General features: G+C 31.9%; 1 protein-coding gene across 1 annotated transcript in view; it reads right to left on the reverse strand.

Moving 5' to 3' along the window:
* The window catches only part of LOC139502677 (keratin-associated protein 9-6-like), a 38,486-nt gene extending 21,698 nt beyond the window's left edge, over nt 1–16,788 (reverse strand). Inside the window, exons 1-5 of the mRNA XM_071292210.1 lie at nt 16,712–16,788; nt 14,195–14,288; nt 5,874–5,961; nt 5,163–5,230; nt 3,385–3,502 (exon numbers count right to left, since the gene is read on the reverse strand). Of these exons, the coding sequence (XP_071148311.1) occupies nt 3,385–3,502; nt 5,163–5,230; nt 5,874–5,961; nt 14,195–14,261 (341 nt within the window). The 5' untranslated portion in view covers nt 14,262–14,288; nt 16,712–16,788. The remainder of the gene's footprint in view (nt 1–3,384; nt 3,503–5,162; nt 5,231–5,873; nt 5,962–14,194; nt 14,289–16,711) is intronic.
* Nucleotides 16,789–17,365: the final 577 nt, after the last annotated feature.

The raw sequence follows: 17,365 nt of genomic DNA on the forward strand, positions 1-17,365 counted from the left end.
CCTAAAAATTAGTCCAGCTTTTCATTCAAAATCTACTGCTGTCAAAATTCTTATGCTATATTAAAACCACACAAAGAACAATACGAAGCAAAGTTCTATTTTCTTGTCGTTGAATAGAAAATATCAGTGTTGGTAAAAATAAGGAATGTTGTTATAATTTTCAATGATACAACTATAATAATTCACCAAAGTTTTAGGTAGATATACGCTATTGTAGTCGACTGTACGACCTTCATAGAGTGAGTAAAAGTCGCTATAAAAGGTTTAAACATGTGAAATATGAATATGAAACAATTCTTATCAGAATATTAACTGCCTAATGTAAATGTATAACAAAACAATTTACAAACAACAAATATTACCGAAATGAACCAACCACAACCACTAGACTACAGGTTCCTGACTTGATCCAAGGTTAATGTTATAAAAATATCTTGATACGTGTGCTTATTCTTTTAAATTACTTTTAAATTATTACTGATAACAAACTCATGGTATCAAAGAATCTTTTCTATCTATAAGAGAAACGTGAACTATATTAAAGACGTCATTGCATTTCAAGTGCTACAAGAAAGTATGAAAGAGCAACAGTTTTAATATAGACGACTGCATATATATAATCTACATATTTAGTTCTATTAATAAAACAAGGAGATGTGGTATGCCTCCCAACTAACAACAACAGAACAAGGATACTATATAAATAACCATAATTTTCAACGTCAGACGTCGACAAAATCGGTTTAACCCGCCATTTTTATATGCACCTCTGTCCCAAGTCGGACAAAGTCATGTTATAGATATGTCTTTGTGTAGTTATACATTTAGTTTGATGAACGATATTCTGACATTGTGCTTTACATCTAGATGACATCTATTTTTTTCTCTCGGAACTATTCAGAACTTCTTGTATGGTGCTGACTGCTTAATATTGAAAAACTGTATTGGTGACCCCTGTCTGATAGTTTTGTATTTGTTGCTAATGTGATTGAATTTGACTGTTTTTATGACAGCTCCTTTTTCGCCTTTCACGTAAATCCTCAATGAAATCATCATTGCGCATGGAAAGCTGTAAAAGTCATCTTGATAACTAGCGAAACTAATCGTCAGAAAAAAAACCGCACTGGTTTACGCCAAAAACATTGAATAACACCAGTTATGACATACAACAAATAACAACAATCAAAAATGAGAAGTCGTGGCTTGAAACAGGCACATAACGAATGTGGTCATAAAGTTCATCAAAAGAATCCTCTTTAATGTATTAATGTGTTGAAATGAAAGAATAAATATAGCCATGGAGTTTTAAAATAAAATTCTTGTTTTTATCCCAAACCAACATGATATTTGTTGATGATTATTTTTTATTGATTGTTGATTGCTTTATGTCCAGTGGCAAATATTTCACGATGGTTCTGGACGAGAACAAGTTAACAATAAATACAACAGGTACTAGTAGGTCTTTTAATAATAGAGGCCCATCCCGATGATGATCAGGGGGAATTTCGACTTCCACTGGAAAATAAAGGTATATAAGTAAGGGACAAAAAATTTGCCATGCAACAAGAAGAGTTGTTGCAAGGGTTCTTAGCGTGCAGAAATCTCGTCACTCTCTTTACTAGAGGCATTGGATTAAACCGCGATATATGCATTCTTACAGGACGTAGCTGCAAACTTGATACATCTTTCACAGCCAGACGGACGCCCCACTTTAACAAGCTTTTCACTGCCGATCGGAACAGGACCAAGTGAGCATATTTCTATTCCCAACTCACCCTTGGGGCTTATGATATTTGTGATAGGGCCCCTTGTGATAGCATAACCGAGTTTTTTTATTAGGTCTTGAATTTGACTACAACTTTCTGTACTTAAAAATGATTGAAATTTCAGTACTGTAAAATAATTAAATTTTCAGTACTGAAAAATGACTGAAATTTTCAGTACTGAAAAATGACTGAAATTTTCAGTACTGAAAATGAATGAAATTTTCAGTACTGAAAAATGACTGAAACTTTCAGTACTGAAAAATGACTGAAATTTTCAGTACTGAAAAATGACTGAAATTTTCAGTACTGAAGAATGGCTGAAATTTTCAGTACTGAAAAATGGCTGAAATTTTCAGTACTGAAAAATGACTGTAATTTTCAGTACTGTAATCAACTTTTTCCCAACATTACTGAAAATGATATTAAAGTTAATGTACTGAATAGTGATGTTTCCTAAAAGTACTGTTTATATAGCGGCATTAAATGTACTGTTTAGTAATGTTTCCTAAAAGTACTGTTTATATAGCGGCATATAATGTACATGTAAACGCTAGTCAAATTGTTGGTAGTGTACTTATTGTTGTAAAGTTAATCTCCTATGTAAATCCACATGTTTTGTACAGTTGTAGGCTAAGATGAAACACCATTTTTATTTCACTTTGTATCAATTGAAAATGAAAACAAACTACAGATTAAACTTTAATTCATGTTCTAATACAATGCGCCCTTTTTAGCCTTGCATTACCCGTAAGATAAAAAAGTGATATAATACGAATAAAACTATATGATTGTATTGAACAGAAGTTAATTCTGTTACTAGTACGCTCCAAATTATGTTAATTCGGTTTTGAGATAGATGTTGTTTTATTCAAAGCTTGCAAACGCTTGATTTGAAATATTAATTATAAGCTTTCAACGCAATTTTTTCTAATATTTTTTTTATAAAAAAATGCATGCAACATTTCATTTATTAGACATAATAAGCTTCATCTTATGGGGTGAACTAGAAAAGCTCACACACAGCACATTAATCTTCGTTTGAGATTTTATGAAAAATATTATAGAATAAAAATACTTCATATTGCATATAGATTTAATAGATTTTAACTTTAACTTACGGGTAGGGTTAAATATACCATGACTCATTAATCTTCTCGTAAGATTATAAAACTACAATATTTGACGTTAGCGTCAAAATAATTCATGCTAGACATATATTTGTTATTTTTTGTGCATTCGCCATCGCACGGGATACATTTTTTATACAATGTCCCAGACTATATGAAATTTTTAAACAAATTTATGGCTTGGAAAAATAATTTCTTGAATATCAGAGAAAGCCAACTCTTTGCAATCATAACGATACATTATAGATTTAAACTACATATAAACTATTTCGATTGAACAGGGTGTAAACAATGACCCATCACTATCTCTATGCATGGGTTAACAATTTTGTCTTGAAACTTTTTTTCCCGGTCAAAATGTTTTTTATAGTCTTCTTGTTGCCAACAAATATTTGTTTTTCTTCTTTGAAAAATACATTTCAATTTCGTTGCGATATTCTATAACCATAATATATTTATATAAATATATTAATGAGATCCAGATGACTTACCAACACTTTGCGCTAGGAAAACCGGGACAAGATATCGGTGTGCCTCCGGGTGAACAAGGATCCACAAAACAATTAACAACTGTACACCCAGGTAAACAGTTCGTTGGACACTTGAATTCTAGAACAATAATTAAGGACTACAAAATGCAGATATTTTATATTGAAAAATGAAAACTGAGTTACTGATTTTGGATGGTATATTTATCGTTTTAACAGTCACTTTGTAATGTATACCGAGACGGTTAAACATATTCTACATGTCTTGCATTGCAGTAATATTCCAACTTCAGCAGTGCTCCGGATTCAGTTAAGCATCTCTATTAGGAGCGACGACACTGGAATTAGTAATGTTCAATAAAGGCAACAGTTGTATAAAAACTTATAGTTCAAAACTCATAAATCGATAGATAAAAAACAAATCCGGGTCACAAACCAAACCGAGGGAAACGCATTAAATATAAGAGAATGACGACACAACATTAAAATGTAACACACACAGAAACGAACTATGTATTAGACAAAATCCGATTAGAATAACAAATATAACATCAAAACTAAATACATGAATTTGGGATAAAACAGTACCGTGACACGTCTTATAATAAAGTGAATTCACACTCAAATATAAGATCAAACAAACGACACAAAAGAAACACAACGTTAAAATGTAACACACACATGAACGAACTATAATATAACAATGACCATATTCCTGACTTGGTACAAGACATTTTTTAAAGAAAAAAATGGTGGATTGAACCTGGTTTTGTGGCATGCCAAACCTCCCTCTTTTATGGCCAAACATTAAAATGACAACACAACATTACAGGACTACAATAAAATAAATAGGAGAACACAATTGACAAAGAAACACACCAATAATAGCTATCAAAAGGCACAAGAAGTGCGTTGTGTCCTCACAAGACTTATTAGTGACGCCAAGATACAAAAGTTTGAAAGCCAAAACAAGTACAAAGTTGAACAGTTTCGAGGACCAAAAAAGTTGTGCCAAGTGTCAATTCAGCCAGTTAAAACATACATTAACGATCATAAATACATTCGGAATCGCATGAACGATAACAGAGAGGAACCGTGTTTGTCTCCTACATACAATTTTGTAACCCGTTTTGCAAATCCATACTCAGTCCAAATGTAACGCTAAGAATCAATGAACGATCGAGAGTTTACAGACTACACGAATATTCTGGTATCAAAATAACTGAGACCGCTGAAACATATCGCTTAAGGTGAACAGATATTATAATTATGTAGGATTTTTTTTTTAATTTTATTTATTTAACAATCTATACTTAAGATTTAATGATACACATAATCCTGTAAGAATTGCTGAATTTAAGAATACTTCTGCATTAGGACTTCTTTAACAAATAAATCTGCATGATTACTTTATTGCCAATTTAATATGCATGTTTAGTTTTTTACCAATTTAATCTGCATGGTTACTTTTTGACCAATTTAATCTGCATAATTAATTTTTTACAACTTTTTGGAATTTTGTATCCTCAATGCTCTTCAACTTCGTACTTGTTTGGCTTTATAAATAGTTTGACATGAGCGTCACTGATGAGTCTTATGTAGACGAAACGCGCGTCTGGCGTACTTGATTATAATCCTGGTACCTTTGATAACTATTTTTACCAATTTAATCTGCATGATTATTCTTTTCAATAACGATCCTGCATACTTGATTGTTTTCAACATCTTTTACCGCCATATCTTTGTATCTAATCCAATAAGAAATCTTTTTTCATACATACCGCAGTGTTTTGTTACATCATTACCATTTTGATACCATAGCCGATTACAACCACCACAATAGTTTGAACTGACAAAAAGATAATTAAGATAGAACAGTAGAATTATATGTTATTATTGTATATTAAGTCAAACGTACATAGTTATCTGTATCGGTTCAGGTCATAAATAAGATAAAATTTGCAGTTCTATTTCTACCACGCATGTTTTTCTGGGCAATCGAGTATAAAGATAACATAAATTGCCGGTTTTAATTCTTCTGCTTTGGTCGTTCCAGATGAAGGTAAAACCAGAAAACTTATATTCCAAATAGTTGTAATACATGTAGGTAAGTAGTCAGTTTTAAGTACTTATATATTTTATAACAAACCTTTATAAAAATCGCTTTTTTTTCAAATTGAAAAACTATGAAAAAAATAGGTTTCCATTCTTGATATATGGTATGTACTTAAGCGAAGCTTCATTTTTCTGTACTTTTGAATTTATCCACACATGACCACTGATATTCGAACAGGAGCATATTTAGAGGTGTTGAGCACGTACATTTATTTTTAAAATGCCACATTCAGATATTTTGACTGTTTGTCTATCATCTACGTAAAATCTAATGCAAATACAAGACGTTTTGTTTGTTTTTGAAAGAAAGCAAACTATTTCTATTCAAAGTCTATTGGTCAAAAATACGTTCAAGACATCCAAAAATCTTTGCCTACCTGCAAGTTGCACCTTCACAAATTCTTTCCCTACATGGATCATCAGTGCATGCGAATGTCTGAATTCCTTGTGGACATTCTCTGCAACCTTGTAAAAATCATTCAAAGTAGTGAGTACACAAACAATATAGGATCTACACATACTCATTTTTAAGCTGACATCGTGTTTTTGTGCGATAATGGTACTGATTTCGTTATCTATTTCACAATAAGCAATCGAAGGGTGCAACCATAGAAACAGCCGTTGGTAGGCCATCCCTGTTTTTGCAGTTTCTGTCTTGCTTTAGAAAAAATTCGAGTTTTATTTGTTTTTTTGTTTTTGTACCTATAATTACAGTGTTTTGTTATTGTAAACAAGCTAAATAGTTTTTATAGTTCGTTCTTATGTTGAACTGTTATATCAATGTCCCAGGTTAGGATGAGGGTTGGGATCCCGCTAACATGTTTAACCTCGCCACATTATTTATGTATGTGCCTGTCCCAAGTCAGGAGCCTGTAATTCAGTGGTTTTCGTTTGTTTATGTGTTACATATTTGTTTTTCGTTCATTTTTTATATAGATAAGGCCGTTAGTTTTCTCGTTTGAATTGTTGTACATTGCCTTATGGAGGCCTTTTATAGCTGACTATGCGGTAGGGGCTTTGTTCATTGTTAAAGGCCGTATGGTGACCTATAATTGTTAATGTCTGTGTCTTTTTGGTCTCTTGTGGACAGTTGTCTCATTATCAATCATACCACATCTTCTTTTTTATATATAAAGTCATAAACCTTAGTTTTCTTCAATTGCAAGGGAAGTAGATCTATGATAAGCAGCTTGTAAACTTGTCTGATTGTGATTGAATGATTACCAGAAATACTTACAAAAAATATGAAAGTATATGTTTGTCTTGTGTTTTAATTGTATTACTGTTTTAAATCTATATAATAGAATGATGTTTTAATACATTTTTCTAGTTTATTTTTTATTGTATAGTAGTTTTTTATATTCAGCAATTAACAAAAGAGTTATTAAAATATATAACTATACAAATTGTTAATTGCAATAAACTGTGAAAAAATACGCCTGGACGTCCATAAATAAGATTTCAATGCACCATGCAATTGCGAACTCACAACTTTCTTTCACTTGTAGGCAGTTTTGAGGTAAGGACAATTCTGCTTCCTAATTAACGAAATAAAAATCATGATTATTTGGGAATTATCTGTCTATAAAGCAGATTTTTTAGTGCTACAAACATAAATATATTTTTATAAATACAAATTTGAATTCTCCAGGCGTATATTTTCACAGTACATGAAATCCATAAAGCAACAGTATTATACCGATGTTCATAAGTCATAAAACGATTGTGAAAAATATTAACCCGGGTTACAAACGAAAACCGAGGGAAACACATTCACTATTAGATGAAAACAAAGGAACACACGAACACCAAAGTGCAACAAAAACAAACGCCATCACACATAGAAACACTCGTTTAAAATGAGACATACAGCAAGGTTCATTTTTAAACCTACCAATAAACTTGAGAATGGAAATTGGGAATACGTCAAAGAGACTACAACACAAACGGAGAACAGATTACCGACAGGCCTCCAATGGCTCTCCAGCGCAGCGAGAAAATCCCGCATCCGGAGGTGGTCCTCATATGGCCCCTAACTAAAAATGTGGGCCAGTTAAGTGAACATTGACGTCATACTATAAAACTCCAAAACATATACATGAACTGAAATTTAAAAATTGAACAGGCATGAGCTCCTTACTTGGGAGAGGCACACAAATGCGAGGGGGTTTAAAATGTTTTTCTTATCCGTTATTTTATCCAAGTGTCCTCGTTTCAATAACAATCATAGGAATAATTTGCGGGGGGAAATATATAATTTAATCCAATACAAGAACATTTACGTGCATTCAGTACATTTGTATCTTTGATTGCACGATATTGAATTTACCATATCTAATTCAGACAAGAGTAGTTTATTATGTTCAAAAGTCATACATTGATTAAGTGAAAACAAAATATGTTTACAAACTCAAACCGAGAGAAACCCATCAAATATAAAAGAGAGAGAAAAAAACCAAAGGAACAACAGGAACACCGAAGTGCAATAAACACAAACAAGATAAGACATATAGGCGAGTGTAATATTTGAAAAAGACGTCTAGTTAAGGACTTTAATGCACCCACCTAACACACGGCTAAATCCTTTTTTAAATGAAAGAATAATGATTTAACTTTGATTTTTGCCCGGTCGTCACAAAATCGTACGGTGCAGTTTTTGTAAAATTGACGTTTATTTCAGAAATTAGTTGAAAATTTTAAAACTACGACATGTTTTTCAAGCAAAGGAAATTAGTCGTATCTCTTCTTTTAGACTGAATAATTAAGTGAATTAGATTCTTAGAATAATGAAAAACAATATTGACAACTGTAAGTCCGCATGCTTTTGCATTCCTTCTAAATATTTGACATTTTGTACGAAAATTTTCATAATCCTGACCTTTTCGGATCTACAATTAAATTTTTATTCAATGCTTTTGCACTCTATCCGTATTAGAACACACCAAATTACTCATCAGTTATCGTTTTGTCATTCAAGATCAAGACTTTATTTCAACATTTCTTAAAATCACGAATTTCTGTAATTTTATGATGTTGGGTAAAATCACTCCGGAATCCCTTATCTATTTCGTTATCGTTTTTTTACTGAATATATCAGTCGATTTCCGTGTACTTAATAGTGCTATTAGAGTACGATAAATCATATATAAACGGTTCTATTTCTATCTTTAACTTCAGTGTAGCTTAAAATGATATAAAATCGTCCGAAATTAAGATCAAATCAAATTAAAACATAGTTTTTGAGTTCTGTAGAATTCACCCCTTTCTAAATAAGGAATCGTATCGGAAAATTGTAGAACATCTTCCGAGTCGTGTCAAATTTTCACAGTCCAGTTCACAATGAAACCATTCCTATGCTAAAAATCAAAAACTATCCATTGATTGACACAGATATGCATAGTCTGTCCATGTATTTACTACTTAGAAACTATGTAGTTAAACATTTAAATGAAGATACAGTTGTATTGCCGCAGTGGGAAAACGAGAAGATGAAGTTTACAGAAGACTGGTAAATGAATATGAAAAAAATGAAAACATCCCATTTGAAAATACAAAATATCATAAGAGTTGCTATAAATATTTCAAAAGTAAGCACAACCTATCATCTTCTATTCTGTCTGTACAAAGATTTTGTAATACATGTACCAATTCTACCGACCAGTCTCTTCTCATATATCAACGAGGGCAGTAGATCTACAATTCATTCTGATTTATCTGTTTGTAAATATTGCAAATGTATAAAGCCTATAAGCAAGTTACACAACTTCATAAGGTATCCTCATGAGGAGCAAACTCAAGCTGTATCGAGTGTTACTACATATATCTCCTACAATGATCTGATTTACAAAATAACTCATGATAATTTTACTATTAAATCTTTATACCATCGAGCTTGCATCGCTAAATATTTGCTACACAATTTGAAATCAGAAAGTAAAGAGCTATTTAATTCTGAACATAACACAGCTTTTACTAACATTTCGACGATTAAAGATGACGTGCCTGTACACAAGGAAGTATTCTGGTTCACAACTTTAATTACTTGATCAGTTAACCGGGCTTAATTTCTGCCCGAGGATCGCCGCCGCGAAAACTACACAACATATTATCAGCTTTAACAAGAACTAAAAATATATGGTCAATGTATAGTCACATGTATACAGCATCAACAAGGCAAAGGTACATCTAATATTGTATACAGTAGCTCTATAATTTTGTCTTATGCCGTAATGACGGAAAAGTACTCGTTTAAAATGACTGTGATATACAGTCTGTCAAATTTAAAGATCTGAGCAGTGACTGCGAAACTGGTTGCAAGCACTTTATGCAGCTACTAGTATTTTACATAAGCAGATATAGGGTAAAGTTGTAATCCAATCAGATTAATATCCATTATCTAAAAACATTTCACTGGATTATTCAATTGAAATTATGCCACCTGCTTCAAAAACATTTCTGTATTGTCTTTTGGATGATGGCGCATCTGCGGCAGTTAATACAGCGTACGATATTCCTATTGACAAAGTTCTTAGATGTATGGCTTTAGTAGAATGTATATTATCTATAAATATTTTTTTTTACTCTTTTTCATTTAGGTTTATTAATACAAATGCACCGTATTTATGGACACACCTTTGATAACTACTATTAACAAGTGTGACTGCTCAGGAGATTAGAAAAATTGAAAAAGGGGCATACATTCTACATGACATTATTTTTCTTCTGGAGGTCAAAATTTTGTCCAAGACAATATCGACCTAACTACAGAAACAATAAAAGTTCTCCGTATGACTTTGGTTTGCTAAAAGGCAACATCGGTCCAGTATGATGTCATCCAACTTTCTACAAGATTTGATCTGTTCACGCATTGGTATAGGTATAGGGGGAGGGTTGAGATTTCCAAAAACATGTTTAACCCCTCCGCAATTTTGCACCTGTCCCAAATCAGGAGCCTCTGGCCTTTCTTAGTTTTGTATGATTTTTTATTTAAATTTCTTCAGGATATTTCGAAGCTTAGTATGACGTCCATTATCATTTCAAACTAGTACATTTTTGTTTAGGGGCCAAATGAAGAACGCCTCCGGGTTTGGGAGTTTCTTGTTGCATTGATGACCCATTTGTGTTCTTCGGCCGTTGCCTGCTTTTTGAATGGGTTGGTGTCTCTTTGACAAATCCCTCATGTCCATTCCCAATTTTTAATTCAATCTGTATATAGTAGATCTTGTGTCCGCTTTGAGCAAAACCTCTGCTGTACTGATATATGCCCATGTCAAGGAAGTTCTATCTTTGTATGGATATGTTGACCGATAAGAATGATGAGATTACAAGTTAAAATGAAGCTATAATATTCCGATATCGCAATATTTCGACACCTAAATAGTCCAACATCCCATTGGTCCGACGTTTCTATCATTTAGGTAATACGCTTACGTGATTTTAACATAAGATAGCCAAAAAAAAAGTTCAATATTAGGATAACCTTGTCCTCCATTTGATGCGGTGAAACAAAATAAAAAAAAGTAATACTTAGTGCTAAAGAAGCCGAACGTCATCACTAGCGTAATTTAAAAAAAGTACAAACTACTTTTTCAAGTGTTGTTTGATTAATTAGATATCCCAAGATACACGGCGGCCGACTTAAGTAAAATCAAACACAGTTTGACGTACAATGAGTGATCATATTTTCCTTGTGATGTTTTATATTAAAATTTTGTTGATATAAATATACTAGTAGCACTTTACTCATTTTAGTAATGTTAGTTAGTACTCTTATCATCTGATTTAGTGATGTGAATGAAATTGCGGTATGATCCAACCTCAACATATTGCACTACAATAATAAAAAAAATCTGCCCTATGGTTGTCTGATCTTGAAGCGGTTAGCAGGCTTTCAAATTAACAGGAGACCATACTCTTCCTCAATTTTAATGTACAGCTCATCATGGGACTTTTCTTAACAATTAAAAATACGACATATGTTATATTTCCCCCTTGCTTCAAATATTTTGTTTCGAATTATTTATATCAAATTTGCAGATATATGTTTGTAAATTCGTGCAATCAAATGATATGGAGGTATTATAAGATTTAGAAAATACAAGGGCGACTACAGATACATTTGTGTGACTTAATGGTTGATTTTCGAAGACTCCGAGAGAAAACGTTACGTAACATGCGTTACCGTCAAAATCAACCAAAATTAATTAATACTATGAGAGAAATATATTTTCCCAACAGTAATACTGCATTCCTGTAAAATTGTTTCGTTTTTGCATTTTTTTTTACTCGATTTTTCTACTGGAAGTATCCGTGAATTAAAATTGCACCCACGACCTTTGACCGATTTAAAAAAAAAATGCACCATAATTTCTTTAAACGACCGGGATATTTAGAAAGTACACATTCTTAGCTTTCCAGTGATATATAATTTAGCCGTGTGTTAGGTAGGTGCATTAAAAATGTAAATTTGGCTCTCATATCACTCGCCTAATAGAAACAAAATGTTTTATAACATCTGTCATTTTAAGAAAAAATCTTACGGGTTCCGATGAACCAAGTCTCGCCTACTTTTGCTGTTAATAGCAGGCTTAACAAATATGGGGAAAACATTAATATTCTTTTTCCTCGAGATACTATATTTTTTATTGTGAGGACAATTTTTTATTTTTTCTTATGATAAACCAAGAAAATCCAGGATAATTTAAGAAAGTAATCAAAATTTAAAAACCTTGAACCACAGATTGAATATTTAGACGATGACGACGGCGGAATAAAGGATAGCTCTGTCTCGCTTTTGCGACAACAGTCGCAGGCTCGAAAAAATGGTTGGTTGAACTTCGTTTAATGGTATGCCAAACCTCCTGCTTGATGGTAATGTTAAGAAATATCGATAAAACACTTCGTGACAGAAATACAAAACAAATACATGCATGAACATTAAAGAGAAACGCACGAACAAATGACATTATAGTCGGCACAACATGCAAATCGCAGATCAACAAAGAACACATGTCATCAACGACAAACACCACAAGATATCAAAAACTCAATGCGCTAACATAACTTACATGCAATCTCGAATTAGCACTATTTCACAATAATCGTGAAATTTTTATGATAATGATGGTATGAAAAGGAGATTTTATAAATATTTACTACAAATGATAGGACATTACAGAAACATCAATAATAAATCCATGAATGTTGGAGGTACAAAACGTGGATACTCGTCGTATAGTAATGCAAATTCATTGTCATTATTACAGTCGTATTTGGGAATATGACAATGATGGAAATAAAAGACAATTTTAATAATTTTGACAACAAACGATACGACACGTCACAATCTTTCACCGAAACCTTGACAAAAACATCAAAAATAATTCCATGAATGTTGGATATACAAAATACCGAGAAAAGTCGTATGTCAAGTAATAAAAATTCACTATCGGTATTTCCGTCATTTTGGGAATAGGTCACCGTATGAACTTGGCAGACAGACGACATAGAGGTTAAACCGCGATCTAAGACATGGTAAAAATGTCATTAGTTATTATAGTGACAGACACGTCGTAAAGATCAACCAATTCTTGATGGTTTCTTTGAAATTTCAGGAGTGTCATGTTTAATCTTTCCTCCTCATAACTCTGTTGGAGCAGTTTCTGCATAAGGAGAACACTCCTGTATATGATGTCAGTATGGTGAAAACATCAACGTTTAGGAGAGTACAAACAAATGTATAAAAAAATATGTAAAATATAATTTTCTGTGTCATTCATAATTTTTTTTATGTTCACATTAAATGTATGCAACATTTTTAAATTTAAATAAAACAAATGCATATTTTGCACCATGTGTTCATGTATTGTACATTGTATGCATTACTTTACACACATTTACATTAATTAAGGATGTTTGCTCCTCCATTTTTTGACTTTTGTCAGATTTTCGGAATCCTCTGGTTTTATCCATGTATTGTCATTAAAAATTTGCCCACTAACCCCTACTTTTCTTTTTATAATTTTATTACATGAAGTTTAAAAAGCCATATTTCGAAATTTTATAAAATTCTTGTTATTTTTTCATAGTGTTAGAAACAAATAAGCTGCCAATGTTAAATATATGGAAAATCTAGGGAGAATAATTTCCCGCCGAATTTTTAATGGCTTATATCTCTAAAACGAGCACATGGACCCTCCATTTTTTCTACTTTTTTAGTTTCATTATTTATATACTATGAATTCATAATAGTCTGTTAAAAAGCTTGTTATTTTTTAACAGAGTAGCGAACATCCTTAAATTGAATCACTGGAATTATAAATGCTACATATATATTTCCCCGCTGTATTCATATGCATTTCAAAGAGTGCAAAATGCAAACATAATTTAATCTACACCGAAACTTTACACCGCTACGTATATGTTGCCTTACAGACAAGTTTTTCAATGAGAAAAATCCTTTCAAATCGTCACGTGTGCGTCAAAATTGAACATCTAGTTAATTTGTTTTCAACGTTCGCCTGCATTTTACGACTGATTTCAGAATCTTAAAGCAAAACCAGTAATAATCATTAATGAATCGGAAAAAAATAGCCAATGAGTTGTACAGCCAAATTAAATCCCCAAGTTTTAAATCATTCAATCCAAATTTCTCTTCTAGGAACACCATCATTCGGAACAACATATTTTATAAACATACCTTCTGTTCTAATGAAAAAGGTTGAAACTAAGCAGAATATAAAGTACTTTAACATCTTTGAATGCATCTTCCTCTTGCAAACGAATTGTAAATACTGAAATATTTGACGCAGATGTGTATTTAAGCATTATTTATTCCATTTTAAGTATTACACAGAAATAGTCATGTACATGAACTGGTTCAAAAATCATAATTTTCTGTAAAGAATATAATTAAAAAAATAACAATGATCAAAAGGCAGAATTCTCCCAACTAAATGCATGGTTGTACAATTATAAAATAGGATTAACACAATAACATAGAATGTTAAAAAACCATTACAATTAACAATGACATACAAAGCCAATTTAAATGTTATGCAACATTCCATGAGATAACCTTGTTTTACCTAATTCTGTAGAATAAAGGGATTAAATCTGCATGTTGCAACTAATTTTACAGAAATAACATCTTAATTCAAATCCTTTTTAGCGTCATACGGGGATACATTAGGTTATTAGTCAGAAAAAAAATAGTATACCGAACATGGTTAGGGTTTAAAAAGAACCCACCAAACTTATTAGTTGTTTCCTTCGGAGACATTTGAGTTGAGAGAGGTAGTTGACAGTTGGTATCACCAGCCCAGTAGTCAACACCTCGGTGTTGACATGAATATCCATTATATGGAAATTTTTATAAATTTCCTGTTACAAAACTTTGAATTTTCCGAAAAATAAGGATTTTCTTATCCCAGGAATAGATTACCTTAGTCGTATTTGGAACACCTTTTGGGAATATTTGGTCCTCAATGCTCTTTAAGTTTGTACTTGTTCGGCTTTTATAACTATTTTGATCTGAGCGTCACTGATTAGTCTTATGTAGACGAAACACGCGTCTGGCGTTTCAAATTTATAATCCTGGAACCTTTGATAACTATTGGAATACAAAATTCCCTTGATCAATGTTGGTTCTTAATTTATATAAACCAAAATAGTTCGTCAGTTTTTTTTTTCTAAAGAGAAAAGAATCAGATAACGAACAGGCATTTTAATACTCTTCACTATAGTTTGTAATTTCACTTTTCAACCGTTATAATTCGATCACAACTGGTGAAGTATGTAAACGAAACGCGCGTTGTGGCACAACATTATATGCCATGTATCTTTGTTGAATTTCCAAGACACAGATTTGTTTTCTCTGTATGCACTCAATTTACTTTACACGCATATACATTTTTAATTTCTATTTGCAAAGGTGTTGATGATCGATAGTTAAGCAAGAACATGGTAAATAGTAGTTACCTCAAAGTACCAGGGTTATAATTTAGTACGCCAGACGCGCGTTTCGTCTACATAAAACTCATCAGTGACGCTCATATCAAGGTAAGAATTTACACTTTAGTTCTTAGAGATGTGAATCATAGTACATTCGCACCAAATCAAAAAGTGAATCGTATAAAGTGTCTACCTTTACGCACTTGTTATATCTTTAATTATACATATGACATTTGTAGAACAAGGTTAACTGAATACAAGTCAAAGATAAAGGTTGTTGGCCCTATCATTTTGTCTGAGTTGCCATGTTTTCTAATGACTAAAAAGTATAGACGGTGACCTATAGTTGTAAATGTCTGTGTCATTTTGGTCTCTTGTGGACAGTTGTCTCATTGGCAATTATACCCCATCTTTTTTTAAGAGTTTGATTTAAAACGGTCATTTTGATCAAAATAGCTCTCAAATGACTGAACAATATTTTTTAATGTGATGTTAGATCATTTTACAGAATTATTGACTGCAATAGATTCAGAACTTTTCAAACTAGTCGCAAGCAGTCATTTGAGATCTGTGGATGTTCAGTTTTTCTTCGGAATGATCTGTAGTTGTGAATACCTAACCCTATCCACATTAACAGTATTTTGAATTGTCTGAAAAGATATTGAAAGGTACTGAAACGACTGCAAGTAAATTATCCGAATAATTAATTAATTGCTTGAAATATCCCTATAAAAATCGTCTGAATGACATAAAATGACTGAGTAAACAAGCGGTCAGATATTTAGCGAAGATGTTAACCTAAAACTGACCGTTTATACAGTAATGTAAGTTCTAGTGTCGTGTCATTTAATACGCAACTAATTTTGATATTCTTTCCATGCCATGCTTGTGTATATACATGAAACTCTTGTTTTTTATATGTATTGATTGTTACATGTATTGTGTATTTTAATGTTTGCAGGCATCTTGTGAGATGAATAATTGTATGTTAAATGAGTAACCTTCGTTAAATAAAGAACTTCTTATCATTATTATTATTATTATTTAAAAAATCGTCAATATAAATATAGACGGTGCTCTTACACACAATAATCGTCATTAGTTTTTTGTCACAGTTGTCTTTCTTCTCATTAGAATTAAATCTATTTATTTAGGAAACAGTATTTAAATGATGAAACATCTCATAAATCAATTGAAAATACAAATCAAGTTAGCGCCCGAAAAATGAGGAAATTGTATGAACTTCAAGACTATCATCACATACCTGGATTCTACCTTGATTATTGCCGCGATCATTAAGTTGATAACTTCTTTTGCCTCCTCGCAATTTATATTAAAATACTTATGATTTAAGGGGGTTCGCGGGTCTAAATCATTTATATAGGATTTCTCTATATTTTTCTATAAATGAACTTTATCTTATAGTTAATAGAAAAATAAAATAAAAAAGTGGGGTCACCGTTCATTTGCGCTCACAATCTGCCTTCGAAAGAAGCATACATTTTTGTAAAGGTGGTTTTTTTTTCTGTTGAAGTAATAGGAGAAATAAAGGTAAATATCGAAATAAAAAAAGAAATTTATTACAGAAATCGCTTAAATTTTACAATAATTTAGTTTAAGTACAGCTTATATGGAAATTATATTAAAAAAGATAGGTCACCGATGAGTTGAAAAAGATATTTCAATTTTAAAGCCAAAGAATGGCATTTTTCCACCAAAGGGAGATAATTTGGAACTTTTTCCATAATGTATACATTTTAAAAGTCATCTGGGACCAACACGAATTGATTGTTTTGAAAGTTTTTTGTACCATATGATAAAGTAACAATTACAAAAGGAAATAAATAAAATTTGTGATGAAAAACAAATGTTTGATTTTTTTCTGAATTTTTTATACCCTCGAGCCTCCTTAACTATG

This window comes from Mytilus edulis, chromosome 14, assembly GCF_963676685.1.
Source record: "Mytilus edulis chromosome 14, xbMytEdul2.2, whole genome shotgun sequence".
Taxonomy (NCBI): Eukaryota; Metazoa; Mollusca; class Bivalvia; order Mytilida; family Mytilidae; genus Mytilus; species Mytilus edulis.